This window comes from Thalassophryne amazonica, chromosome 6 (genome assembly GCF_902500255.1).
Source record: "Thalassophryne amazonica chromosome 6, fThaAma1.1, whole genome shotgun sequence".
NCBI classification, from domain to species: domain Eukaryota; kingdom Metazoa; phylum Chordata; class Actinopteri; order Batrachoidiformes; family Batrachoididae; genus Thalassophryne; species Thalassophryne amazonica.
In genome coordinates, this window is record NC_047108.1 from 75,836,397 (window position 1) to 75,859,975 (window position 23,579).

Sequence of the window (23,579 nt, forward strand, 5' to 3'; positions counted from 1 at the left end):
TGTTAGGGATTCGTGATTATAATCAGGGAAGCCATTGGTATCAGCTGATAAAGGGTCGAACAGTAAATTGTCATCCTCTGATAAGAAAATCTGGGCCAGTGGAATAGTCTGATAAAGGTGACTTTAGACTTGATAAAGGACCATCACACCCACTCTGAAATGGGACAGAGACATCTCTCTGTCTCTCTCTCTCTCGCTGGGGAAGCAGAAATGCATTATGGGCTGTTGGTCAACAGAAAAGTTTGATGTTTTATCTGACACAATGATGTAATTAGAAATGTAACATTTATAAATGATACATTTAGGATGGAATCATATGTTTGTGTCTGCAATATGTGAGCTATCACAATAAGAGTGATTAGGTTAATTCTAGTACGAGAGAGACTTTGTTCTCTTCATTGAAATCAAAAGTACCAATATTTATGTATTGGCACTGTATCAGCCAAAATGAGAATTTGAAAGTACCTGCAAAATCTAATATTGTGCTTCCCTTGTTTCTGTGGTGCACAGTGATGTTAATTGCAATGTTTTTTTTGTTTTTTTTTTATTCCAGAGAAATTGTCGCTATGATGGACAGATTGCCGTTTTTGGCAGAAAGTTGCAAGAAATACTTGCCAAGCAACGCTACTTCCTGGTGAGTCTGCAGCTATGACACTTCACCACATTTACTCGGGTTCTGTTGCGAAGGTATTTTTAGAGCTAGACAGTAACCCTTGCCTGCTTGTCAATGGTAAGTGAATGCTGCTATTGGATCATTGCACTAAGCCAGGGGTGGCCAAGTTCGGTCCCCGAGAGCCACCTTCCTGACACATAGTTCTCTCCCTGCTCCAACACACCTGAATCCAGTGAAAGACTCATTAAAAGTCTGCTAACGAGTCTTTCATTGGATTCAGGTGTGTTGGAGCAGGGAGACAACTAAGTGTGTCAGGAAGGTGGCTCTCGAGGACCGAACTTGGCCACCCCTGCACTAAGCCATCTCTTGCCCGGCATGGCAAGTTTAATTTTCACACCCATTTAGAATGAAACCTGGTTAAAAATCGACTTATTTCAGTGAAGTTCCTGGGGGTGCAGAAGCTTTTATTTACTATTTTATTGTTTGATTTAGGATGAGCAAAACCAGATTGCTTCAGATTGCCTTTCTTCTCCTCTCACTTAGTCTCATGTCACTGAAATGAGCAGGCATGTGGCTCATTGTCTGCGTTCACACTTTTTAAAAGATTGGAGCTTTGTGATTAATGCACACCTGATTAAAGCATTGTATTTTAATCACATCTCAACAGTGTATAGCACGGTGGTGATGCAAAAATAAGACAGTGCACCCATTGTGAAAGGCTAAAAAATGCTTATTTCACTCTCCTTCAGTTATGCACCAGGTTTGTTTCTGGCAGATTGCATCAACATTACTGAGTGTTCTATTTTTTACAAATGTTATTCTGTGCTAAGTGGAATTGAGGAGAAATATAAAAACAAAAAATCTGTTTACCGTATTTTCTGCACCATAAGGCGCACCTATAAGCCTTAAATTTTCACAAAAATCGGCCATGCGCCCTATAATCCGGTGCGCCTTATGTGCGCACTGAATTCCAAAATCTGTAAAAACGACCGACGTCTTTGACTGTCGGAATATCAGACCATTTCCCGCTGACACAAGGACGTAATACGTAAAGTACGTATGCTAGTAGCGTAGAGTACGTACCCTGGCAGCGATAAACCAATCGGAGAACATTACGTAATACGTAAAGTACGTACGCTGGTGGCGTAGAGTACGTACCCTGGCAGCGATAAACCAATCGGAGAACATTACGTAATACGTAAAGTACGTACGCTGGTAGCGATAAATCAATCAGAGAAGAGTCCGTGGTACGTACACTTACCTCCGCCACTCCTCCGGTAGTTACCGTATACTACAGGTATCCTGCAAAACATTTGTTTGTCTAAGGACCCCCGAAAATGGCGCCAGCGAAGAGACATGCTTATGAGGCACAATTCAAACTGCAGGCTATCAGTTACGCGGTTGTTCATGGGAACAGAGCAGCTGCGAGAGGAAACAAGAAAATGAACTGCACCATGTTAAAAAGACCAAACGGAGTTTCCGCAGAAACAAAGCGAGGTGGCCACAGCTAGAAGACCAGCTGTTCAATTCAGACACAGAAGATGAGGACTTCGATGGATTTGTGACAGAACCATAATAAAAAATAATGTGAGTACCATATTGTTAAATACCGGTAGTTCAAAGTTGTTAAAAAGCTCAGATAAACTCACCGTTTTGCTTCCGTGACTTTTTTTTTTTTTTTTTTTGGTAGACTATATGTTTTAGTGTGCTCCTTTTGTAAGGGTTAAGTACCTGCTAATTGAGGCTGCGCCTTATAATCTGGTGCACCTTTTGTAAGGGTTAAGTACCCGCTAATTGAGGGCGTGCCTTATAATCTGGTGCGCCTTATGGTGCAGAAAATACGGTACTTAATTGAGGTGACTTTAGCTGTTAGCACTGTTGCCTTACAGAAAGTCCTGCAATAGCTTCACACCTGGTCCTTCCTGAGTGGAGTTTATGCATTGCTCCCATGTCTGCATGGCTTCCCTCTGGGTGTTCTGGCTTCTCACTTCCAAAGATATGCAGGTTAGGTGGATTGGAGATGTGTGTGTGTGTGTGTGTGTGTGTGTGTGTATGTAAATAAATATATAGCAAAAATTATGGAATCACCGGCCTCGGAGGATGTTCATTCAGTTGTTTAATTTTGTAGAAAAAAGCAGATCACAGACATGACACAAAACTAAAGTCATTTCAAATGGCAACTTTCTGGCTTTAAGAAACACTATAAGAAATCAGGAAAAAAAATTGTGGCAGTCAGTAACGGTTACTTTTTTAGACCAAGCAGAGGGAAAAAATACGGAATCACTCAGTTCTAAGGAAAATATTATGGAATCATGAAAAACAAAAGAACGCTGCAACACATCACTAGTATTTTGTTGCACCACCTCTGGCTTTTATAACAGCTTGCAGTCTCTGAGGCATGGACTTAATGAGTGACAAACAGTACTCTTCATCAGTCTGGCTCCAATTTTCTCTGACTGCTGTTGCCAGATCAGCTTTGCAGGTTGGAGCCTTGTCATGGACCATTTTCTTCAACTTCCACCAAAGATTTTCAATTGGATTAAGATCTGGACTGTTTGCAGGCCATGACATTGACCCTATGTGTCTTTTAGCAAGGAATGTTTTCACAGTTTTTGCTCTGACAAGATGCATTATCTTGAAAAATGATTTCATCATCCCTAAACATCTTTTCAGTTGATGGGATAAGAAAAGTATCCAAACTATCAACGTAAACTTGTGCATTTATTGATGATGTAATGACAGCCATCTCCCCAGTGCCTTTACCTGACATGCAGCCCCATATCATCAATGACTGTGGAAATTTACATGTTCTCTTCAGGCAGTCATCTTTATAAATCTCATTGGAACGGCACCAAACAAAAGTTCCAGCATCATCACCTTGCCCAGTGCAGATTCAAGATTATCTTATCTTAGCCTTTATTTGAAAAGGGGCAATGTACAGAGACATTAAGCTCATAAAAACAAAGATGATCTGTACCAGAATATAGCTAAATAGCTAGTTTCCATCTGCACTCCCCATTACATAATAAAATACAGTGAAAGAATACTCAATCAAACAATACCACACATACAGTCTGACACTGTCAGACACACACACACACTCCCACAACCGCTCCAACTTTCACACATGGGCGATTCCATGGCAACGGAACTACAATCTCAGCACACCTTCAATGGGGAGCCAAAATATGGCCAGATTTTCCCGTCGTCGTAATTCCGCCACCACAAAACCTCCCACATATACAATATAAATTATATATTTCAACAATGATTGCAATTACAGACAAGTCCTTATCTTAAATAAATAAATAAATACATACATAATGACCTACCTAATATATCTATCATTTTATATCAGGACATAAATAACAAATAACCACTTCTACACAATAATATTAGTGCTGGCATGTTTGGTTGTTCCCTAGCCACTGATTAAGCTCTGCTGTGAAAGTGATATAGCTTGTCTGATGTTTTAATTCGTTTGGAAGATTATTCCATTCTTTTATGGCATAAGAAAAAGCAGTTTGTGCAAATGAAGTTTTGCGCTTTGGGATGGCACACTTCCCCTGGTGGAGGCTCGTGTGGCTCTGGTGGTGGATGTGTAGTGAACAAAGTCAAGTGGTGCAGGTGCAGAGTTATTTAAGATTCTGAAGACCAGGCAAATCTCTGGATATTATCAAAATTGAGGAGTCCATGTTTTTCTAGGATATGGCAATGATGGTATTGTCTTGGTTTCCTGTCCAGTACTTTTAGGGCTTGCTTGAAGTGATTCTAATGGCCTAAGGGTAGTTTTTCCTGCTTGGGACCAGCAGGTTATGCAATAGTAAACACGGGACATTATCATGGCATTAAAGATTTGTGCAGCTTCTTGTGTGAGTGAGTTTCTGATGCATTTAAAAGTTTTAATATTGTATTTGAGGCTTTGACACAGTTGTTTAATGTTTTTTGAAAGTGAGTGTGGGGTCTAACATGATACCTAAATATTTGTACTGTCACATTCTGAATTGTTTCTCCATTTACTGTAATGTTGGGAAAGGGTGACTTTGCATTTATTAGTGAAATACATTGTGGCAGTTTTCTTTGTGTTTAGAGTGAGGCATGAGTCATGTAGCCATCACTGAATGACTTTCATCCACAGTCCACAATTGCTTTTCCTTAGCCCATTGTAACCTTGTTTTTTTCTGTTTAGGTGTTAATGATGGCTTTTGTTTAGCTTTTCTGTATGTAAGTCCCATTTCCTTTAGGCGGTTTCTTACAGTTCAGTCACAGACGTTGACTCCAGTTTCCTCCCATTCGTTCCTCTTGTGTTTTGTTGTGCATTTTCGATTTTCGAGACATACTGCTTTACGTTTTCTGTCTTGATGCTTTGTCTTCCTTGGTCTACCAGTATGTTTGCCTTTAACAACCTTCCCATGTTGTTTGTATTTGGTCCAGAGTTTAGACACAGCTGACTGTGAACAACCAACATCTTTTGCAACATTGCGTGATGATTTACCCTCTTTTAAGAGTTTGATAATCCTCTCCTTTGTTTCAATTGACATCTCTCGTGTTGGAGATTGATTCATGTCAGTCCACTTGGTGCAACAGCTCTCCAAGGTGTGATCACTCCTTTTTAGATGCAGACTAACAAGCAGATAGATGCAGACTAACAAGCAGATCTGATTTGATGCAGGTGTTAGTTTTGGGGATGAAAATTTACAGGGTGAGTCCATAATTTTTTCCTCAGAATTGAGTGATTCCATATTTTTTTTCCCTCTGCTTGGTCTAAAAAAGTAACCGTTACTGACTGCCACAATTTTTTTTTCCTGATTTCTTATGGTGTTTCTTAAAGCCAGAAAGTTGCCATTTGAAATGACTTTAGTTTTGTGTCATGTCTGTGATCTGCTTTTTTTTTTTTTCTACAAAATTAAACAATTGAATGAACATCCTCTGAGGCCGGTGATTCCATAATTTTTGCCAGGGGTTGTAGTAGTGCTATGTGACTAAAAAGATTAATCCAGGTTTTGAGTATATTTCTTATTGTTACATGGGAAACAAGGTACCAGTAGATTCAGTAGATTCTCACAAATCCAACAAGACCAAGCATTCATGATATGCACACTCTTAAGGCTATGAAATTGGGCTATTAGTAAAAAAAAAAAAAAAAAAAAAAAAGTTGAAAAGGGGGTGTTCCCAATTTCTGTGATTAAAAAACTTTTTTTTTTGACCCGCAGCCTGGCGTGCACCTGTTAAATCAGACACTGCAAAAGGCTGTGATTTGACACTTTTATGGTTTCACTCCTCATATTAAGTTTTTGCAGTGCGCATGCTGATTACATTTCGATAATGGATCAAATGATTGGCAGAGAAGTCTGTACATATAACTGATTTTCCAGTACTGAGTCGGGGGGAAAATTGTACACCTTACCTTTTGATTAGGAGGTTTATGATTGGTGAAAGAAAAGCTTCTTGAGGGTCAAATTAATCCAGAATAAAGCGTAATCCAGAGACGGAGATCTTTAAAACTGTCACGCTCTTCAACACCTTTGCATGGCATGGAGTTACAGCTGCAGAAGCATATATCAGGCTTTAAGATTTTAAGGTACACTCCATAGTGGAAATCTCAAAAAAAAAAAAAAAAAAATAGTGTGACTTGACCAAATTCTTAATGGATATAATGCCCGCCTCTTATTTATGCAGGTGTTTATTTTTCCAGAGGATTTTTTTTTTTTTTTTTTTTTTTAACCCAGTCATTAAATGAGGCCGGTCCCAATTCAGGATTCCTCATAAAGTTTTATTTATTTAACTTAATAGGACATTCACATTTTTTGATAGTAGAAGTGGAATATTTAGCTTTTTCATGCACATGATTTGGCCCTGAGATAGACTGGCATCCTATCCAGAGTCTGCCCCACTTGATGCCCTAGGACTGTCAATGTCGCAGACTGAACGTCGTCGTCTCCCCCCCCCCCCCCCCCCCCCCAAAAAAACAAAAGACAAACAAAATTGGTCCGCCCTGCCTTCATTGCACATGCATTTTTTGGGACCACAGCAGCACGCCTGATGCGGACTGTCTTCACCCAAAGCAATCAAAGGGAATAATGGGAATATTAACCATCACATGACAAGTTAAAACCTCTTAAATCATTTTAAAGTCAGTTTTAAGCAGAAACTAGGCTGTTTTAAGCAGAAACAAGGTGATAATAGGTGACTAACACTTTGAAATGATGGAGGTGCAGTGAACATGGGGCTCTGATCGCTTCCTCCGTCTTTTATTATGAAATAATGCTGCATTTATGTGGAAGGGATTGTTGTACAAAAGCTTCAGTTATCTTTCGCTGAGATAGATGATGACTGGAGTGCAGTTTTAAGCAGAAACGAGGTGATAATCGGTGAAACGCTGGTGACACTCAGAAATGGTGCATGCACAGTGAAGGCAGGGTGGACCTATTTTTGGGGGGACTGTTCGGTCTGCGAAACTGGGATGGGCTGCAGCCCCCCTTGATTGGAGTAGGTTCTTTATTATTATTCTTTATTTCACTAGGTTAGTCACACTGTGATCAAGATCTCTTTTACAACCCCTGGCAATAATTATGGAATAGACCAAGCAGAGGGAAAAAAATATGGACTCACTCAATTCTGAGGAATAAATTATGGAATCACCCTGTAAATTTTCATCCCCAAAACTAACACCTGCATCAAATCAGATCTGCTCATTAGTCTGCATCTAAAAAGGAGTGATCACACCTTGGAGAGCTGTTGCACCAAGTGGACTGACATGAATCATGGCTCCAACACGAGAGATGTCAATTGAAACAAAGGAGAGGATTATCAAACTCTTAAAAGGGGGCAAATCATCACGCAATGTTGCAAAAGATGTTGGTTGTTCACAGTCAGCTGTGTCTAAACTCTGGACCAAATACAAACATGGGAAGGTTGTTAAAGGCAAACATACTGGCAGACCAAGGAAGACATCAAAGCATCAAGACAGAAAACATAAAGCAATATGTCTCAAAAATCGAAAATGCACAACAAAGCAAATGAGGAACGAATGGGAGGAAACTGGAGTCAACGTCTGTGACCGAACTGTAAGAAACCGCCTAAAGGAAATGGGCTTTACATACAGAAAAGCTAAACGAAAGCCATCATTAACACCTAAACAGAAAAAACAAGGCTACAATGGGCTAAGGAAAAGCAATTGTGGACTGTGGATGACTGGGTGAAAGTCATATTCAGTGATGAATCTCGACTCTGCATTGGGCAAGGTGATGATGCTGGAACTTTTGCTTGGTGCCGTTCCAATGAGATTTATAAAGATGACTGCCTGAAGAGAACATGTAAATTTCCACAGTCATTGATGATATGGGGCTGCATGTCAGGCAAAGGCACTGGGGAGATGGCTGTCATTACATCATCAATAAATGCACAAGTTTACATTGATATTTTGGACACTTATCCCATCAATTGAAAGGATGTTTGGGGATGATATCATTTTTCAAGATGATAATGCATCTTGCCATAGAGCAAAAACTGTGAAAACATTCCTTGCAAAAAGACGCATAGGGTCAATGTCATGGCCTGCAAATAGTCCCGATCTTAATCCAATTGAAAATCTTTGGAAGTTGAAGAAAATTGTTCCATGACAAGTCTCCAACCTGCAAAGCTGATCTGGCAACAGCAATCAGTGAAAGTTGGAGCCAGATTGATGAAGAGTACTGTTTGTCACTCATTAAGTCCATGCCTCAGAGACTGCAAGCTGTTATAAAAGCCAGAGGTGGTGCAACAAAATACTAGTGATGTGTTGGAGCGTTCTTTTGTTTTTCATGATTCCATATTATTTTCCCTCTGCTTGGTCTAAAAAAGTAACCGTTACTGACTGCCACAATATTTTTTCCTGATTTCTTATAGTGTTTCTTAAAGCCAGAAAGTTGCCATTTGAAATGACTTTAGTTTTGTGTCATGTCTGTGATCTGCTTTTTTTCTACAAAATTAAACAACTGAATGAACATCCTCCGATGCCGGTGATTCCATAATTTTTGCCAGGGGTTGTAGAAGGGAGACCCGGCCATGAGGGCAGCAGCATGGTTGCATTATAAATAATAAACAGCAGAATAAAATTAACAACATTAAAACTTGCTCACATAAAAACACTTGCACACAGATACGGCAGACTGCAACAATTTCACCAGAGCTTTAAACTCATTCAGTGCAACCACGGCTGGCATATGCAAGTATAGAAAATGGATGGATTCACGGGATTTAGAACTTTGATTCAGGATGTCTACTTGGGGACATCAGAGCTGTTACAGTAGGGCTGCAAGGATGATGGTGGAACAAAGAAATAAGGAACTACTTTTGAAATTAAGGTGATTGATGTCAGCAGAATAAAAAATGTGTTATTGTACAAACCTATTAAATCTTAAGAGATTTAGTTCAGCAAGGTAACATTGATGAGCAGGAGGACTGAGAATTCTCAGCGGATCCACGGATTTCCAACTTTTTCTGGATTTCTGGGCCATTTCTGAGATCGGCGTAAATCCGTTGAGAAAAATTGGTGGGAGGGAGAGAGGTGCAGCGGGGCCAGCCATGCTTGTTAAACCTTTCCTCATATGCACGGACCCGCATTGCTGAAACTGCAAGCTAAAATGCAAGATGTCATTGGCTACTTTATCTTGAACAGCGAACTTTCAGCCAATCAGAATGTAAATCTAAAGTCACTGAAAGTTTGCGGATGTGGACATTTTGATTTTCTGCAAGTTTTGGTCTGTCGCGCTGCATTTGTAACATAATTTCCGAGAGAGAGGACGAAGACTGTGTTAGACATCGATAGTGGTGTAAAAAATAGGTTTAAGTGGACATGTTTAGAGCGGGAGGTAGACATTTAAGGCAAAAAAAAGCAAGACACCAAGTTCGACCGCAAGGTTGAGCTCCCCGGTAAAACACTCTACTCCTTATGTTCATATTTCATTAACAAAACCTTGGAAGAACACTGCAAGACGAAGAAACATGTCATCAAATTAATATTAAATGGACTAATCTGCCCGGGTCCAGAAGAGCGCGGAAGAGGCCCAGCGAGCCCCAAAGCCCACAGCACTTGTACCGATAAGGGGGAGTGCTCAGGTGCATTTCCAATAATTCTATTCATGTAATTAAAATGTGTTTACAGTTACTGAAAATTTTAAATGTGGTGCAGTTATTTATACTGTACGCGTACTGAAGTGAAATTCAGTGCTGCAAAACCAGCGTTTGTGTATGGATTTTCATCTGTTTCCATGTTCTGTTTATTTCCTCATATAAAACCACTAACTTAAAAAAAATGTACGTATGTATGTATTTTCTGGCTTTATTTTGACATGAAAAACACTTTTTCTGAAAACGTGACCATGTGGAGAACAACAAAACCAATAAACCTTTATTTTTTGGGGGGGGGCGTATAACAGCAGCAGGCATCTTTATTGTTGCATTGCTGCCACCTTGTGCATCAGTCCGTTATGGCAACACTAAATCCTCTCAGTCTAGTGTCTTCCGCCTCTGACTTGACCTTATGGCTGAAGTACTTTCTTACGCAAACTCCTTCCAGGCCTTACAGTTGATTTCCTTTAGTTTTTACTCTGTAATAGATAAACCATTCATAAATGGTGAGATATATTTTGCCCGCATGCTGAAATTGGCCTGTACAAATTTTATTTTTATTTTGGTGAATTTCATATATTGCAGTATAGCTGGTGCACAGGATGTGTGCTTTTTAATGATACTATAATAGTCACAGCTTATACCACAAATATTGTTTTGATAGGTTTTAATCTCTTTAAAGGATTTACATATACTTGCATGAAGTTCCAGTATGTTTCAGAGTTCATTGCAGTTTAAGCAAAGACACTTGAAGAATAGTTTTGACAAGTTCACTGATATCTGTCCATTGCTGTGGCATTTATTTAGTTGTGGCAGGTATCACTGAAAAAAGGTGTATATAGACAGATAATTTTATTACAGTCAGGTTTCCACATACCCCAACATGCAAAAAAATCTAAAATGGAAATGCATGAAATTTGGTCTCTTTAGTTGCCCAGAATGCCTCTGAAATGCTCAAAACCTGTGGGCCCCCACCAGGGGTACTGCCCCTGGACCCCGCTGAGGGCCTCTGGCGGCCCACGGGCCCCTGTCGATTTTCAGTTTTATTTTTGTTTCCTTTGCTCATTCTCATCCCTGGATGGGACATAATTGAATGTGGATAGGCTTGCTCACTCAAAAGCTTTTAATTATGACAGGTGGGAGCTGGTGCCATTGGCTGTGAGCTGTTAAAGAACTTTGCCATGATGGGACTTGCTTGTGGTGAGGGCAAGGTCATTGTGACAGATATGGACACCATAGAGAAGTCAAACCTCAACAGGCAGTTCCTCTTCAGACCCTGGGATGTTACGGTCAGTATCGTACTTGTTGTATGTTATTGGGCATGGAGGAGGAAGAATACATTAGCTGACATATTGATTACCTTTAACGTTTCGAAACAACTGTGTGTGTTTATTCTGTCACCCAGGATAGTTACTATGATTGTTAGTAATGTTGTGCATGTTTGATTACAGAAAATGAAAAGTGACACAGCTGCAGCAGCAGTGAAACAGATGAACCCTTCCTTCAAGATAACAGCCCACCAGAACAGGGTTGGCCCTGAAACAGAGAGGGTCTATGATGATGACTTCTTTGAAAGTCTTGATGGAGTTGCCAATGCTTTGGACAATGTTGATGCACGTAAGAAGCAAATTTTCCTGATTGTTTTAAATCTTTACTTTGCCTCTACACAGTAATGATGTTTGTTTGTTTTTGTTTTTTTAAACCAGTCAATAAATTGGAAATTTTATACAGATTCTGTTGTTGCCACTTTGTGTCTGTTGTATAGGTATGTACATGGATCGGAGATGCGTGTACTACCGTAAACCTTTACTGGAGTCTGGTACTTTGGGTACTAAAGGCAATGTCCAGGTTGTCATTCCCTTCCTCACAGAGTCCTACAGCTCCAGCCAAGATCCTCCTGAGAAATCCATCCCCATATGTACCCTGAAGAACTTCCCCAATGCCATTGAGCACACACTGCAAGTTAGTACACTCGTTACTGCACATGTGAGTCTAAAGATATTAAATTAAAGTTGTTTTTGGGTGGACTGTATCAAGGTTGAACTGCATTAATTAGCATAGAAATGGCACTGCTGTTCACACGTTGAAAATAAACTGCGCAAAATTGAGGAAATGCATTGTGCACTATGATAAGGCAGCGAAGAAAGGAGCTGGCCACTGTACCTCATCATGGTCCTGCACGTGTGCAACTTATAACTGGCACATGCTTGACCCTCAGTAAAGAGCATTGGACTCAAACTTTACCTTTATTTCTTAAACGTGAATTCAGTATGACATTAAAATTACTTTGTTGCCTGACGAACTGGGTCAAGTCTTGAAATTAAGTCCTGTAATTATAATGTTGCTTTTCTGTGCCATTTGGCAGATTGTTTTGTGGTATCAACCTGCCATAGCCTTGCATCAGAATATTCAGACAGACATGATTTTCATGTTTTCATTATCAAGGAAATCTTTCTTTCCAATGAAACAAATCTCAAGTGTCAGAGCAGCGTTAGAAAAATAGTTACAGAAATGTGCACCCCTGGTCAGAATTACTGGCACCCTATGTATTACATCTTTTGAAATATGCTCAGAAATAAATGCAAACAAAGCAGTTGTTTAATCAAAATATTTTTCAAAATGTCCCAAGTTATTTGGCAACAAGAACAGAAGAAAATGCTTTCATAAAGTGAAACAAAAATCTCCTGCCATAAAATGTAGGCTGGACACAGTTATTAGCACCCTTTGAATTTACAGTAAATCATCACTTTTACGGCCAGTTTACAAACAGTATGGTAGATCTGTCTGGAGGAGGCAGTTCTCAAAAACTCAATGACCATGCAAGGAGGGGAATGAGTGAGGAAAGCCACCAAGATGTCCATGGCAGCTCTGAACTTATGGGCATCTGTGGCTGTGATTGTAGAAACTGCACAGTGTAACTTTAAACTGTTATACAGTGTCAGTTACACAGTATCACAGTGGAGCGGCACAGAGAGGGATTTTATTTAAAGATGTGAAATTTTAGCTACAGTTTGCCAGATGGTCCATAAGAGGTGCAAGACTAGATTTGATCTGTTTTGTTGTATGAAAATCTTTCTCTGCTCTGCTTCACGATGAGGCTATGAGTGGTGGTGCAACAAAAAAAAGTTGCACAATTTCTCCAGTCACAGCCACAGATGTTCAGAGTTAAATTGGTGGCTTCCCTCACTCGTCTCCTTCTTGCATGGTCACACATGATTTTTGAGAACTGCCTCCTCCAGACAGATTTTCCATATAGTACCATACTGGTTGTGTTTCTTCAATGGGAATGAAGTCCAAGATGCATTCAGTGACTTGGAAATTCCCTGACCTGTCTGAAGAAAACTGGCTGTAAAAGTGATGATTTAGTTTAAATTCATCAAAGGCTGCTAATAACTATGTCCCAGCATACATTTTATGTCAGGATTTTTTTGTTGTTGTTTCAGTTTATCTGAGCATTTTGTTTTGTACTTGTTGCCAAATAACTTGGGGCATTGTTTTTATATTTTGATTCAACAAAAATGCTTTGTTTGCATTTATTTCTGGCCATATTTTAAAAGGTGTACATAAAATAAAGGGCTGCCAGTAATTCTGACGTGTACAGTCAACGGTTAAGTATATTATAATAGTTAAATTACCTGAGAATTTGTGACAGTTTGAAATATAGGGGATAGATTATGACATTGAATTGTGGACCAGCCCCAGATGTGACCCTGCCTCAAAAGGAGAGGAAGAAAAATCCAGCAATGTCTGATACACTCACTATATTTTGTTCCATTTTAGTGGGCCCGTGACGAGTTTGAGGGACTGTTCAAACAGCCGCCAGAGAATGCCATGCAATACCTCACGTAAGTTGTTGAACCTTATTATGTGGAGGTCGTTGGATTAAAGCTGGACATTCAGAATACATGCAAACAAGATACAGTCTCAGTTCTTAAATAGAATTGCTCAATTTCGTTGCCAGTGGCTGACTGACAGCCGGATTTAGAGCCAGCATTGTGAAGCCGTGCCACCACTCTGTCACGCACACTAATTCCATTGTTCCTGCAAAAATGTTAAAGTATACTAATGTTCGCATAGTGGAGAGCCAATGTTTATACAAATACAGAACTGGTTAATATGTACTTTAATTTGCTACCCAGAGTTCACAGGTGAATGGTGAGTCTTTATATATGTGAAAGAGCTGAGATGTGCTGTGACTACCCTTGTTTTTACAGTGCACCTGGAAAGTCTTCACAGCGCTTCACTTTTTCCACATTTTATGTTAGACCCTTGTTCCAAAGTGGATTCAGTTGTTTTTTTGTTTTTTTTTTCCTTCAAAATTCTACATTTAATACCCCATAATGACTGCAAATTTATTTATTTTATTTAAGATCTTTGCAAATTTATTTAAAAATAAAACAAAAAGAAATCACATGTATGTGAGTATTTACAACATTTGCCATGAATCTCAAAATTGAGCTCAGATGCATCTTGTTACTACTGATAATCATTGAGATGTTTTACAGCTTAATTGGAGTCCACCTGGGGTAAATTCAGTTGATTGGACATTATTTGGAAAGGCACACACCTGTCTACATATAAAGTCCCACAGTTGACAGTGCATGTCAGAACACAAATCAAGCATGACGTCAAAGGAATTGTCGGTAGACCTCCGACACAGGATTGTCTCGAGGCACAGATCTGGGGAAGGATACAGAAACATTTCTTCTGCTTTGAAGGTCCAAATGAGCACAGTGGTCTCCATCATCTATAAGTGGAAGAAGTGCGGACCCACCAGGACTCTTCCTAGAGCTGACTCCATCTAAACTCAGCTGTCGGGGGAGAAGGGCCTTAGGGATATTACCAAGAACCAGATAGTCATACTGTCAGCTTCAGCATTCCTCTGGCAAGAGAAGAACCTTTCAGAAGGACAGCCATCTCTGGAGTTTGAGAGGTGCTTCACAGAGGAATGGGCAAAACTGCCCATAGATAGGTGCATGAAGCTTGTGGCGTCATCTTCAAGAAGACCTGGGGGTGTAATTGCTGCCAAAGGGTGGCGGCATGGTGGATTAGTGGTTAGCACTGGTGCCTCACAGCAAGAAGGTCGTGGGATCGATTCCCGGCCTTTGTGTGGAGTTTGTATGTTCTCCCCGTGTCTGCGTGGGTTTCCCCCGGGCAATCAAAAACATGCTTATTTAGGGTCTGCTCCTTTCTCTGCCCCTGACAAAGGCAGAGTCTCAATATCTGGAGTTGGTACACTACCAAATAGTCTTTCAGTGTATACAGTTGTATGCGAAATTTGGGCACCCCTAATTATTTCCATTATTTTCCTTTATAAATCATTGGTTGTTTGGATCAGCAATTTCAGTTAAATATATCATATAACAGAAACACAGTGATATTTGATAAGTGAAATAAAGTTTCTAGGATTTACAGAAAGTGTACAATAATTATTTAAACAAAATTGGGCAGGTGCATAAATTTGGGCACCCTTGTCATTTTATTGATTTGAATACATTTAGCAATAATTATTGGAACACAAAATTGGCTTGGTAAGCTCATTGACACGGGTTATTTAAGGTGGCTGTTTGCAAATGTTTCCGCTCTTAGCATCTCTTCTAATAAGTGGCAGCGTGGGAGCCTCTAAACAACTCTCACATGACCTCAACATCATGGTTTTGGGGAAGGATACAAAAAGCTGAGATTTCAGCTGTCAATTTCCACTGTGAGGAACATAGTGAGGAAATGGAAGACTGCAGGCACAGTACTAGTTAAGGCCCGAAGTAGCAGGCCAAGAAAAATCTCATAAGCTGAAGCGAAGGATGGTGACAACAGTTATAGTCAACCCACAGAGCTGCTTCAAAGACCTACAACATGATCTTGCTGCAGATAGTGTCTCTGTGCATCGTTCAGCTATACAGCACACTTTGCACAAAGAGATGCTGTATGATGCTGTAATGCAGAGGAAGCCTTTTCTGCGTACACACCACAGTCGCTTGAGGTATGCAAAAGCATATTTGGACAAGCCAGCTTCATCTTGGAATAAGGTGCTGTGGACTGAAGAAACAAAATTTGAGTTATTTCAACATAAGGAGTGGTATGCATGGCTGAAAAAGAACACAGCATTCCAAGAAAAACACTTTACTGCTTACAGTAAAATTTGGAGGTGGTTCCATCATGCAATGTGTGGCCAGTGCAGGTACTGGGAATCTTGTTAAAGTTGAGGGTCACATGGATTACAGTCAATATCAGCAGATTCTTCAGAACAATGTTCATGAATCAGTGACAAGCAATTGCCACAAGGCGCTTTATATTGTAAGGCAAGGCCATACAATAATTACGTAAAAACCCCAATGGTCAAAACGACCCCCTGTGAGCAAGCACTTGGCGACAGTGGGAAGGAAAAACTCCCTTTTAACAGGAAGAAACCTCCAGCAGAACCAGGCTCAGGGAGGGGCAGTCTTCTGCTGGGACTGGTTGGGGCTGAGGGAGAGAACCAGGAAAAAGACATGCTGTGGAGGGGAGCAGAGATCAATCACTAATGATTAAATGCAGAGTGGTGCATACAGAGCAAAAAGAAAGAAACAGTGCATCATGGGAACCCCCCAGCAGTCTAAGTCTATAGCAGCATAACTAAGGGATGGTTCAGGGTCACCTGATCCAGCCCTAACTATAAGCTTTAACAAAAAAAAGTTTTAAGCCTAATCTTAAAAGTAGTGAGGGTGTCTGTCTCCCTGATCTGAATTGGGAGCTGGTTCCACAGGAGAGGAGCCTGAAAGCTGAAGGCTCTGCCTCCCATTCTACTCTTACAAACCCTAGGAACTACAAGTAAGCCTGCAGTCTGAGAGCGAAGCGCTCTATTGGGGTGATATGGTACTATGAGGTCCCTAAGATAAGATGGGACCTGATTATTCAAAACCTTATAAGTAAGAAGAAGAATTTTAAATTCTAAAAATAAAATACCTTCAACCAGTATCCAAACACTCATTGGAAGCCGTATGAAGTGTTTAGAGGCTGTTATTTCTGCAAAAGGAGGATCTACTAAATATTGGTTTTTTTCCTTTTGGGGTGCCCAAATTTATGCACCTACCTAATTTTGTTTAATTAATAACTGCACACCTTCTGTAAATCCTAGAGGTCTGGGTGGCTTTGCTTGAGCTGCTGCCCCCACGACCCAACGTCAGATGAAGCGGAAGAAAATGGATGGATGATATATTTAACTGAAATTGCTGATCTAAACAACCAATGATGTATAAAGGAAAATCATGGAAATCATCAGGGGTGCCCAAACTTTTTGCATACAACTGTATGTATATATGTGGAATGACAACGATTCTATTCTAAAGGGTGTGTATACTTATGTATGCCCCCTTGGTCCTTGCTCAAGGGGTTCACTTTTTTTCCCTTTTTCTTCCCCAATCCCAAGTCCACCACTTAAACATCAACTCCCCATTTCAGCATGTTCAAAGAATTTTCTTAAATTATACCAATCATTCTTTGCCTTACTCAGGGCTGTGAAAACTCACTGGAGCCACAGGATTCCACAGACTTCATCATGGGGACGAGGGGTGGGGTGTTAGTGATGTACTCTTTAATCGTGAACATCACTGAGTTTTTAAAATGCTTATCGCAAAGTGTTCTCTTTTTTTACGGCATCATGTAAGTTTTATAAGTCCGCGGACACTGATCTGTGTGTTACAGATACAAATCAGTTTCCTCGGATTCGCCGAGTTTCGCGGAGGAAAAATACCACTCAAAGCGTAGCTGTTACGACAGTTGTCGTAAAGCAGGACTGGTTGGTTGCTCCGGCAATGCTGTGTGGCTAAAACTTAGCATGTGGACATCCCAAACTTTTAGAGCTTTCAAGTTTTTAAAAGATTTGTGTAGCATGTCTGTGTCACGGAGCAACGTCGCACAGAGAGAAGATGGCGAGAAAGATGGTTTGAAAGTCTTATAACAACAAGAATCCGTGGAATCGTCGCTGGCTTCATCAACACACCTGAAAGATAAACGGGAAAAGTGAACTGTGCTCTCAGGAAAACACGGTAAGAATTTTTCTGTCCCTGGAAAATAAACATTCTGCTGTTCAAACAGGATTTTAGACAAGATTATGTGACTTTTTTTTTTTTTACTAATCTAGACTTTCATTGTAAAAAAAGACATTGTGGCTTTGAATGGATTGCATTCAAATGCTGCATGCTTGAATGCTGCATGAATTTACACAAGAATGTGACTTTTTACTATAAGGTATGTTATTGATATTTTACCATGATTTTCCAAATATTCTACAAGCTTTAGCTGTGGTTTTTGAAATGCTGTAACAGTCTTTTCAGTCTTCAAATTATGCATTAACTCAGAACAATTAAACTACATGAAATTTATGGTTTACAATTAAAAGGAAAATCATTCCAGGTCCTACTTCCACGTCATATTCTGTTATTTCATCATCATTGACAGGTCAAATAAAAGGTTGAATGTAGGATCATTTAAATATCCACTAATTTTGAGATTTATTCTTCCAGGAGATGCTGAAAAAGTATCATTAGATAAAAATTTAATTCTGGGGCCCCACAGGGCCGTAGACCCCGCCTCCTGGGGAGCTGTAACCCCCCCCCCCCCCCGGCAAATTTTCCTCGGATTTCACAATTTTCATTTCACAGCCCTGCTTACTGTTTTGCTTGCAAGAGCATATGTTTCTCTTCCCCCCCCCCCCCCCCCCCCCCCATACAAAGTTTGGTCTTAAATTTACTTTTCAACTGGTATTGAAGAGGTCTTAACTTGCTTGTACCTGTACACTTCAGCCCTTGGTGGGCTGAAGTGTCTGTGGGGTGAGCATCCTCTATGAATAAATAAATTGAAAGAGGTGAAGGATGTTCCAGTGCTGCTCTGCAGTTCTGGTATCAGGCTTGTTGGCTATCAAGGCCATTGTCCAGTTCACATCAGTCCAGATTTTGATTTTTTTTTTTTTTTTTTTTTTTTTTTTTTTGTAAGGAAATATAGCCCAAAATGACAGCTCCAGCAGAATACTGTACTAATTCAGTGAAAGTTTAAATTTAATATCGTTTCAAAAAAATGTACCGGTTTTTGATTGATCATTCCATCTCTTTCATAAGGTTTGTGACATTATACACAATGTTTTTGCAGAGATCCTAAGTTCATGGAGCGTACTTTAAAACTTCCTGGAGCTCAGCCAGTGGAAGTGTTGGAGGCAGTACATAAGAGTCTTGTCACAGACCGTCCTCACAGCTGGGCTGACTGTGTAGCTTGGGCCCGCAACCACTGGCAGTGTCAGTACAGCAACAACATCCGCCAGCTGCTGCACAACTTTCCTCCGGACCAGGTACTGTTGATCTTTGTGCCTGGTGCAGCTTTTGGGAGGGGTTATCATTCATAGACTATGAATAATAACACAAAACCCTTTTTTTCACTCAGTGGTTGGGTGAAGCTATTCTCTGTCAAACAACTGTTTACTCTTTTTAAATCATAATGGCAACAGAAACTACCCAGATGACCTTGATCAAAAGTTTACATACTCCTGTTCTAAATCACCGGAATCACCGGCCTTGGAGGATGTTCATTCAGTTGTTAAATTTTGTAGAAAAAAAGCAGATCACAGACATGACACAAAACTAAAGTCATTTCAAATGGCAACTTTCTGGTTTTAAGAAACACTAAGAAATCAGGAAAAAAAATTGTGGCAGTCAGTAACGGTTGCTTTTTTAGACCAAGCAGAGGGAAAAAAATATGGAATCACTCAATTCTCAGGAAAAAAAATTATGGAATCATGAAAAACAAAAACGCTCCAACACATCACTAGTATTTTGTTGCACCACCTCTGGCTTTTTTAACAGCTTGCAGTCTCTGAGGCATGGACTTAATGAGTGACAAACAGTACTCTTCATCAATCTGGCTCCAACTTTCTCTGATTGCTGTTTCCAGATCAGCGTTGCAGGTTGGAGCCTTGTCATGGACCATTTTCTTCAACTTCCACCAAAGATTTTCAATTGGATTAAGATCTGGACTATTTGCAGGACACGACATTGACCCTATGTGTCTTTTTTCAAGGAATGTTTTCACAGTTTTTGCTCTATGGCAAGATGCATTATCTTGAAAAATGATTTCATCATCCCCAAACATCCTTTCAATTGATGGGATAAGAAAAGTGTCTAAAATATCAAGGTAAACTTGTGCATTTATTGATGATGTAATGACAGCCATCTCCCCAGTGCCTTTACCTGACATGCGGCCCCATATCATCAATGACTGTAGAAATGTACATGTTCTCTTCAGGCAGTCATCTTTATAAATCTCATTGGAACGGCACCAAACAAAAGTTCCAGCATCATCACCTTGCCCAATGCAGATTCATCACTGAATATGACTTTCATCCAGTCATCCACAGTCCACGATTGCTTTTCCTTAGCCCATTGTAACCTTTTTTTTTTTTTTTTTTTAGGTGTTAATGATGGCTTTCGTTTAGCTTTTCTGTATGTAAATCCCATTTCCTTTAGGTGGTTTCTTACAGTTCGGTCACAGACGTTGACTCCAGTTTCCTCCCATTCGTTCCTCATTTGTTTTGTTGTGCATTTTCGATTTTTGAGACATAATTGCTTTAAGTTTTCTGTCTTGACGCTTTGATGTCATCCTTGGTCTACCAGTATGTTTGCCTTTAACAACCTTCCCATGTTTGTATTTCTTATGGTCTGATTTCTTATGGTGTTAAAGCCAGAAAGTTGCCATTTGAAATGACTTTAGTTTTGTGTCATGTCTGTGATCTGCTTTTTTCCTACAAAATTAAACAACTGAATGAACATCCTCCGAGGCTGGTGATTCCATAATTTTTGCCAGGGGTTGTAAATACCGTGTATTGCCCCCTTTAACATCAATGACAGCTTGCAGTCTCTCATGGTAGTTGTGGACGAGGCTCTCTGATGGTAAAGCTTTCATGGAATACTCGTATATCTTGGACTTTGTTTACATCAATTATGAAGAAATACAAACCGTATGGAACTCCATGGTAAATCTGCATTGAGTAGACAGTTATGAAAAACTGAGTGTGCAAGAAACCACCCAGACAACCCAGAAGAAATTATAGGCTTATATGGCTGTGATTGGAGAAATTGTGCACAGTGCAAATTCTGGATTTTGCATCACTACTCTTAGCTTCATAATGGAAGTAGAGCAGAGAAGGATATTCTTTCACCAAAATGGATCAAATCTAGACTTGCATCTCAGATGTACCTTGTGGCAATTTGTAGCTAAACTTTCAGGTTGTCTTTTTAAGACCCCTCCCCCCAACAATACCGCCTCATCATGAAGGTCTATAACTGGTGATACAAAATGCAAAGAACACATCCAAATAATTCTCAAAATTGGTTCAGTCTCACTTGTGGTTTGTTTTATGATGAAAATAATAATGAAGAAATGACCTGCATTTTAAGTGGTTATGATTCAGACATGATATCCACATGTAAAAGTGGTTCTCTTATCTAATTTGTGCATTTCAGCTTACCAGCTCTGGCGCCCCCTTCTGGTCTGGCCCAAAGAGGTGTCCACACCCCCTAGAATTTAGTACAAGTAACGTAAGTCTTACTTGATTGTTTCTTCCAGCCTCTGGCCTTTTCTTCTTTGTGTTGATAATGACTAAAGTGCTTTCAAATGTAGGAGCTGCATATGGACTATGTGATGGCAGCAGCCAACCTGTTCGCTCAGACATATGGCCTCCCCGGCAGCACTGACCGTGCAGCACTGACCAAAATTTTGCAGGAGGTCAGTGTGCCTGTCTTTATGCCACGCTCTGGGGTTAAAATCCATGTATCTGATCAAGAGCTGCAGAACAGCAATTCTTCTGTCGGTAAGTTTCCATCTCTATATTTTGTCGGCGCACCCCTTTACGAGTGCCCTGTGTTCTCCCCGTATCATGATGTGTAACACATTTAATAAGATCTGTGCTGCTGTTAGTCTGTTTTTAGAAAAGTATTTTTGGTATTGAGCATTAGCTTACTGTGAAATGGCATTGTGCACAGTATTTATTGCATTGTTGCACATTTAGACAGCAAGATTGTACATAATGTATTAAGTCCCAGATTGTGCACTTAAAAATGCTGGCAGTTTTCTAAGTTTTAAATTTTCTAAATTTTAAAATTTCCCGGGTGATTTCCACAGTCAAACTGGTTGGTAAGGTTAGATGTTACATGTGTAAAGTGCCATGAGGCAGCTTTGCTGTGATTTAAGGCTGTATAAATAAAACTAATTTAAATTGAAATTGACATTATTTGTGTGAAGCACCTTGAGGTAGCTCTGCTGTGATTTGGCGGTGTATAAATAAAATAAATTGAAAAGTTGAAGGTGAACACACATGTGGTGTCACTCCAGGAAGTCTTCACGTTGCACCCTCTTCAAAGCATGGACACTGGACCTGTGAGATTAATTCAGTGTGGAAATATGCTGTAGGTGTGTTGTGGCTCTGGTCCTCAAATGAGAGCGATGGCGGGCAGAGTGTGAGCATTTCCAAAAGTGGGGGAACTACAAAATGGATCTGTATTTGCAATGTGCATTTTTCTGGTGGAGTGAGTGTGTGTGATTTTCTGTCGTGGTGACTTGTTTTTAATGTAGCTCTGTTAATTTTGATGCCATTACAGTAAAATCACAGTCTGGGGGTAAGAAATGCAGCTGCTCCGCTCTCACACAGCCTGTTTACAAAAATGGAGCTTTTGAGATCTGTGATAATCCTAGTTGCCATAATGAGTGTGCATCTGGCATAAAACTTGCACCATCAGCATGCAAACCCATCTTGGATCTGCTGTGGCAACCCCGAGGGGGGCGCGAAAAACAAGGGAGCAGCCAAAGGGACTTAATTACTATATAGACCTGGTTTCACGGGTAAATGTTGACACATGCCTATCTTCATCAAATGACTTTTGCTGAGAGGATTCATTGTTCTTGGTAATGACTTTAAAGGGGGCAGAAATGAACCTGTTACCCTTTCGTGTACAGATGACTCCAGGTTGACAGAGCTTAAGACCCTGTTGCCAACTGCTGAATCGTTCCAGTTGAAACTCAACTCCATTGACTTTGAGAAGGTACCCTTTCAGTTTAACATCTATAATACTGCAATAGTCATTCGGCCTGTCTTCCACAGATAAACGTTCCGGTGATGGTTATGTGCTTAAGTTGATGATGTACTTTGTATTAAACAGGATGACGACACAAATTTCCACATGGACTTCATTGTGGCAGCATCCAACCTGCGAGCAGAGAACTATGACATTCCACCAGCAGATAGACACAAGGTGAGCCATGAGCCAGTTCATCCAGGTTAGAAGTCTGTGTGCTCCAGAATACTGCGAATAAGAGCACCACTTCTATGCATGAAACTCTGCTGTTTGGGACGATCTTTCGGTCTTTATTTAACTCCTGTGTAACATTTTGTCCCAGACATCTACAGATTTACCTGCTACTGTTACTCTGAGAAGAATGTTGTTCTGCTGCAACCCCACTAGCCTGCTCTTGAGTAGATTTGAGTGAAAAGCTTTTTCAGTCGTATGTGCTGTTTATGGTGTCAGATTAACTGCAGGTGTAATTGGAATGTTTAAATTTCATTTCTTTCCTGTTTATCAATATCCAAACAGAGCAAACTGATAGCTGGCAAGATCATTCCTGCCATTGCCACGACCACTGCTGCAGTGGTTGGCCTTGTGTGCTTGGAGCTCCTCAAAATTGTTCAAGGACATAAGAGCCTGGAGTCCTTCAAGAATGGCTTCATGAACTTGGCCCTTCCTTTCTTTGCCTTCTCTCAGCCCATCGCCGCTCCCACCCACGAGGTAGGCAGCTCGCTGCACCTTTGTGATGACTGTTTGAATTTCTGAGCACGTGT

General features: G+C 40.2%; 1 protein-coding gene across 3 annotated transcripts in view; it reads left to right on the forward strand.

Moving 5' to 3' along the window:
• Positions 1 to 23,579, forward strand: part of uba1 (ubiquitin-like modifier activating enzyme 1) — a 57,150-nt gene that overhangs the window by 31,817 nt on the left and 1,754 nt on the right. For all 3 annotated transcript variants that reach the window (XM_034172527.1, XM_034172526.1, XM_034172525.1), the window contains 11 exons: positions 554 to 634; positions 10,861 to 11,013; positions 11,176 to 11,341; positions 11,490 to 11,686; positions 13,505 to 13,569; positions 18,848 to 19,043; positions 21,211 to 21,285; positions 21,368 to 21,557; positions 22,700 to 22,785; positions 22,903 to 22,995; positions 23,335 to 23,526. In XM_034172527.1, coding sequence (XP_034028418.1) covers positions 554 to 634; positions 10,861 to 11,013; positions 11,176 to 11,341; positions 11,490 to 11,686; positions 13,505 to 13,569; positions 18,848 to 19,043; positions 21,211 to 21,285; positions 21,368 to 21,557; positions 22,700 to 22,785; positions 22,903 to 22,995; positions 23,335 to 23,526 — 1,494 coding nt within the window. The remainder of the gene's footprint in view (positions 1 to 553; positions 635 to 10,860; positions 11,014 to 11,175; positions 11,342 to 11,489; positions 11,687 to 13,504; positions 13,570 to 18,847; positions 19,044 to 21,210; positions 21,286 to 21,367; positions 21,558 to 22,699; positions 22,786 to 22,902; positions 22,996 to 23,334; positions 23,527 to 23,579) is intronic.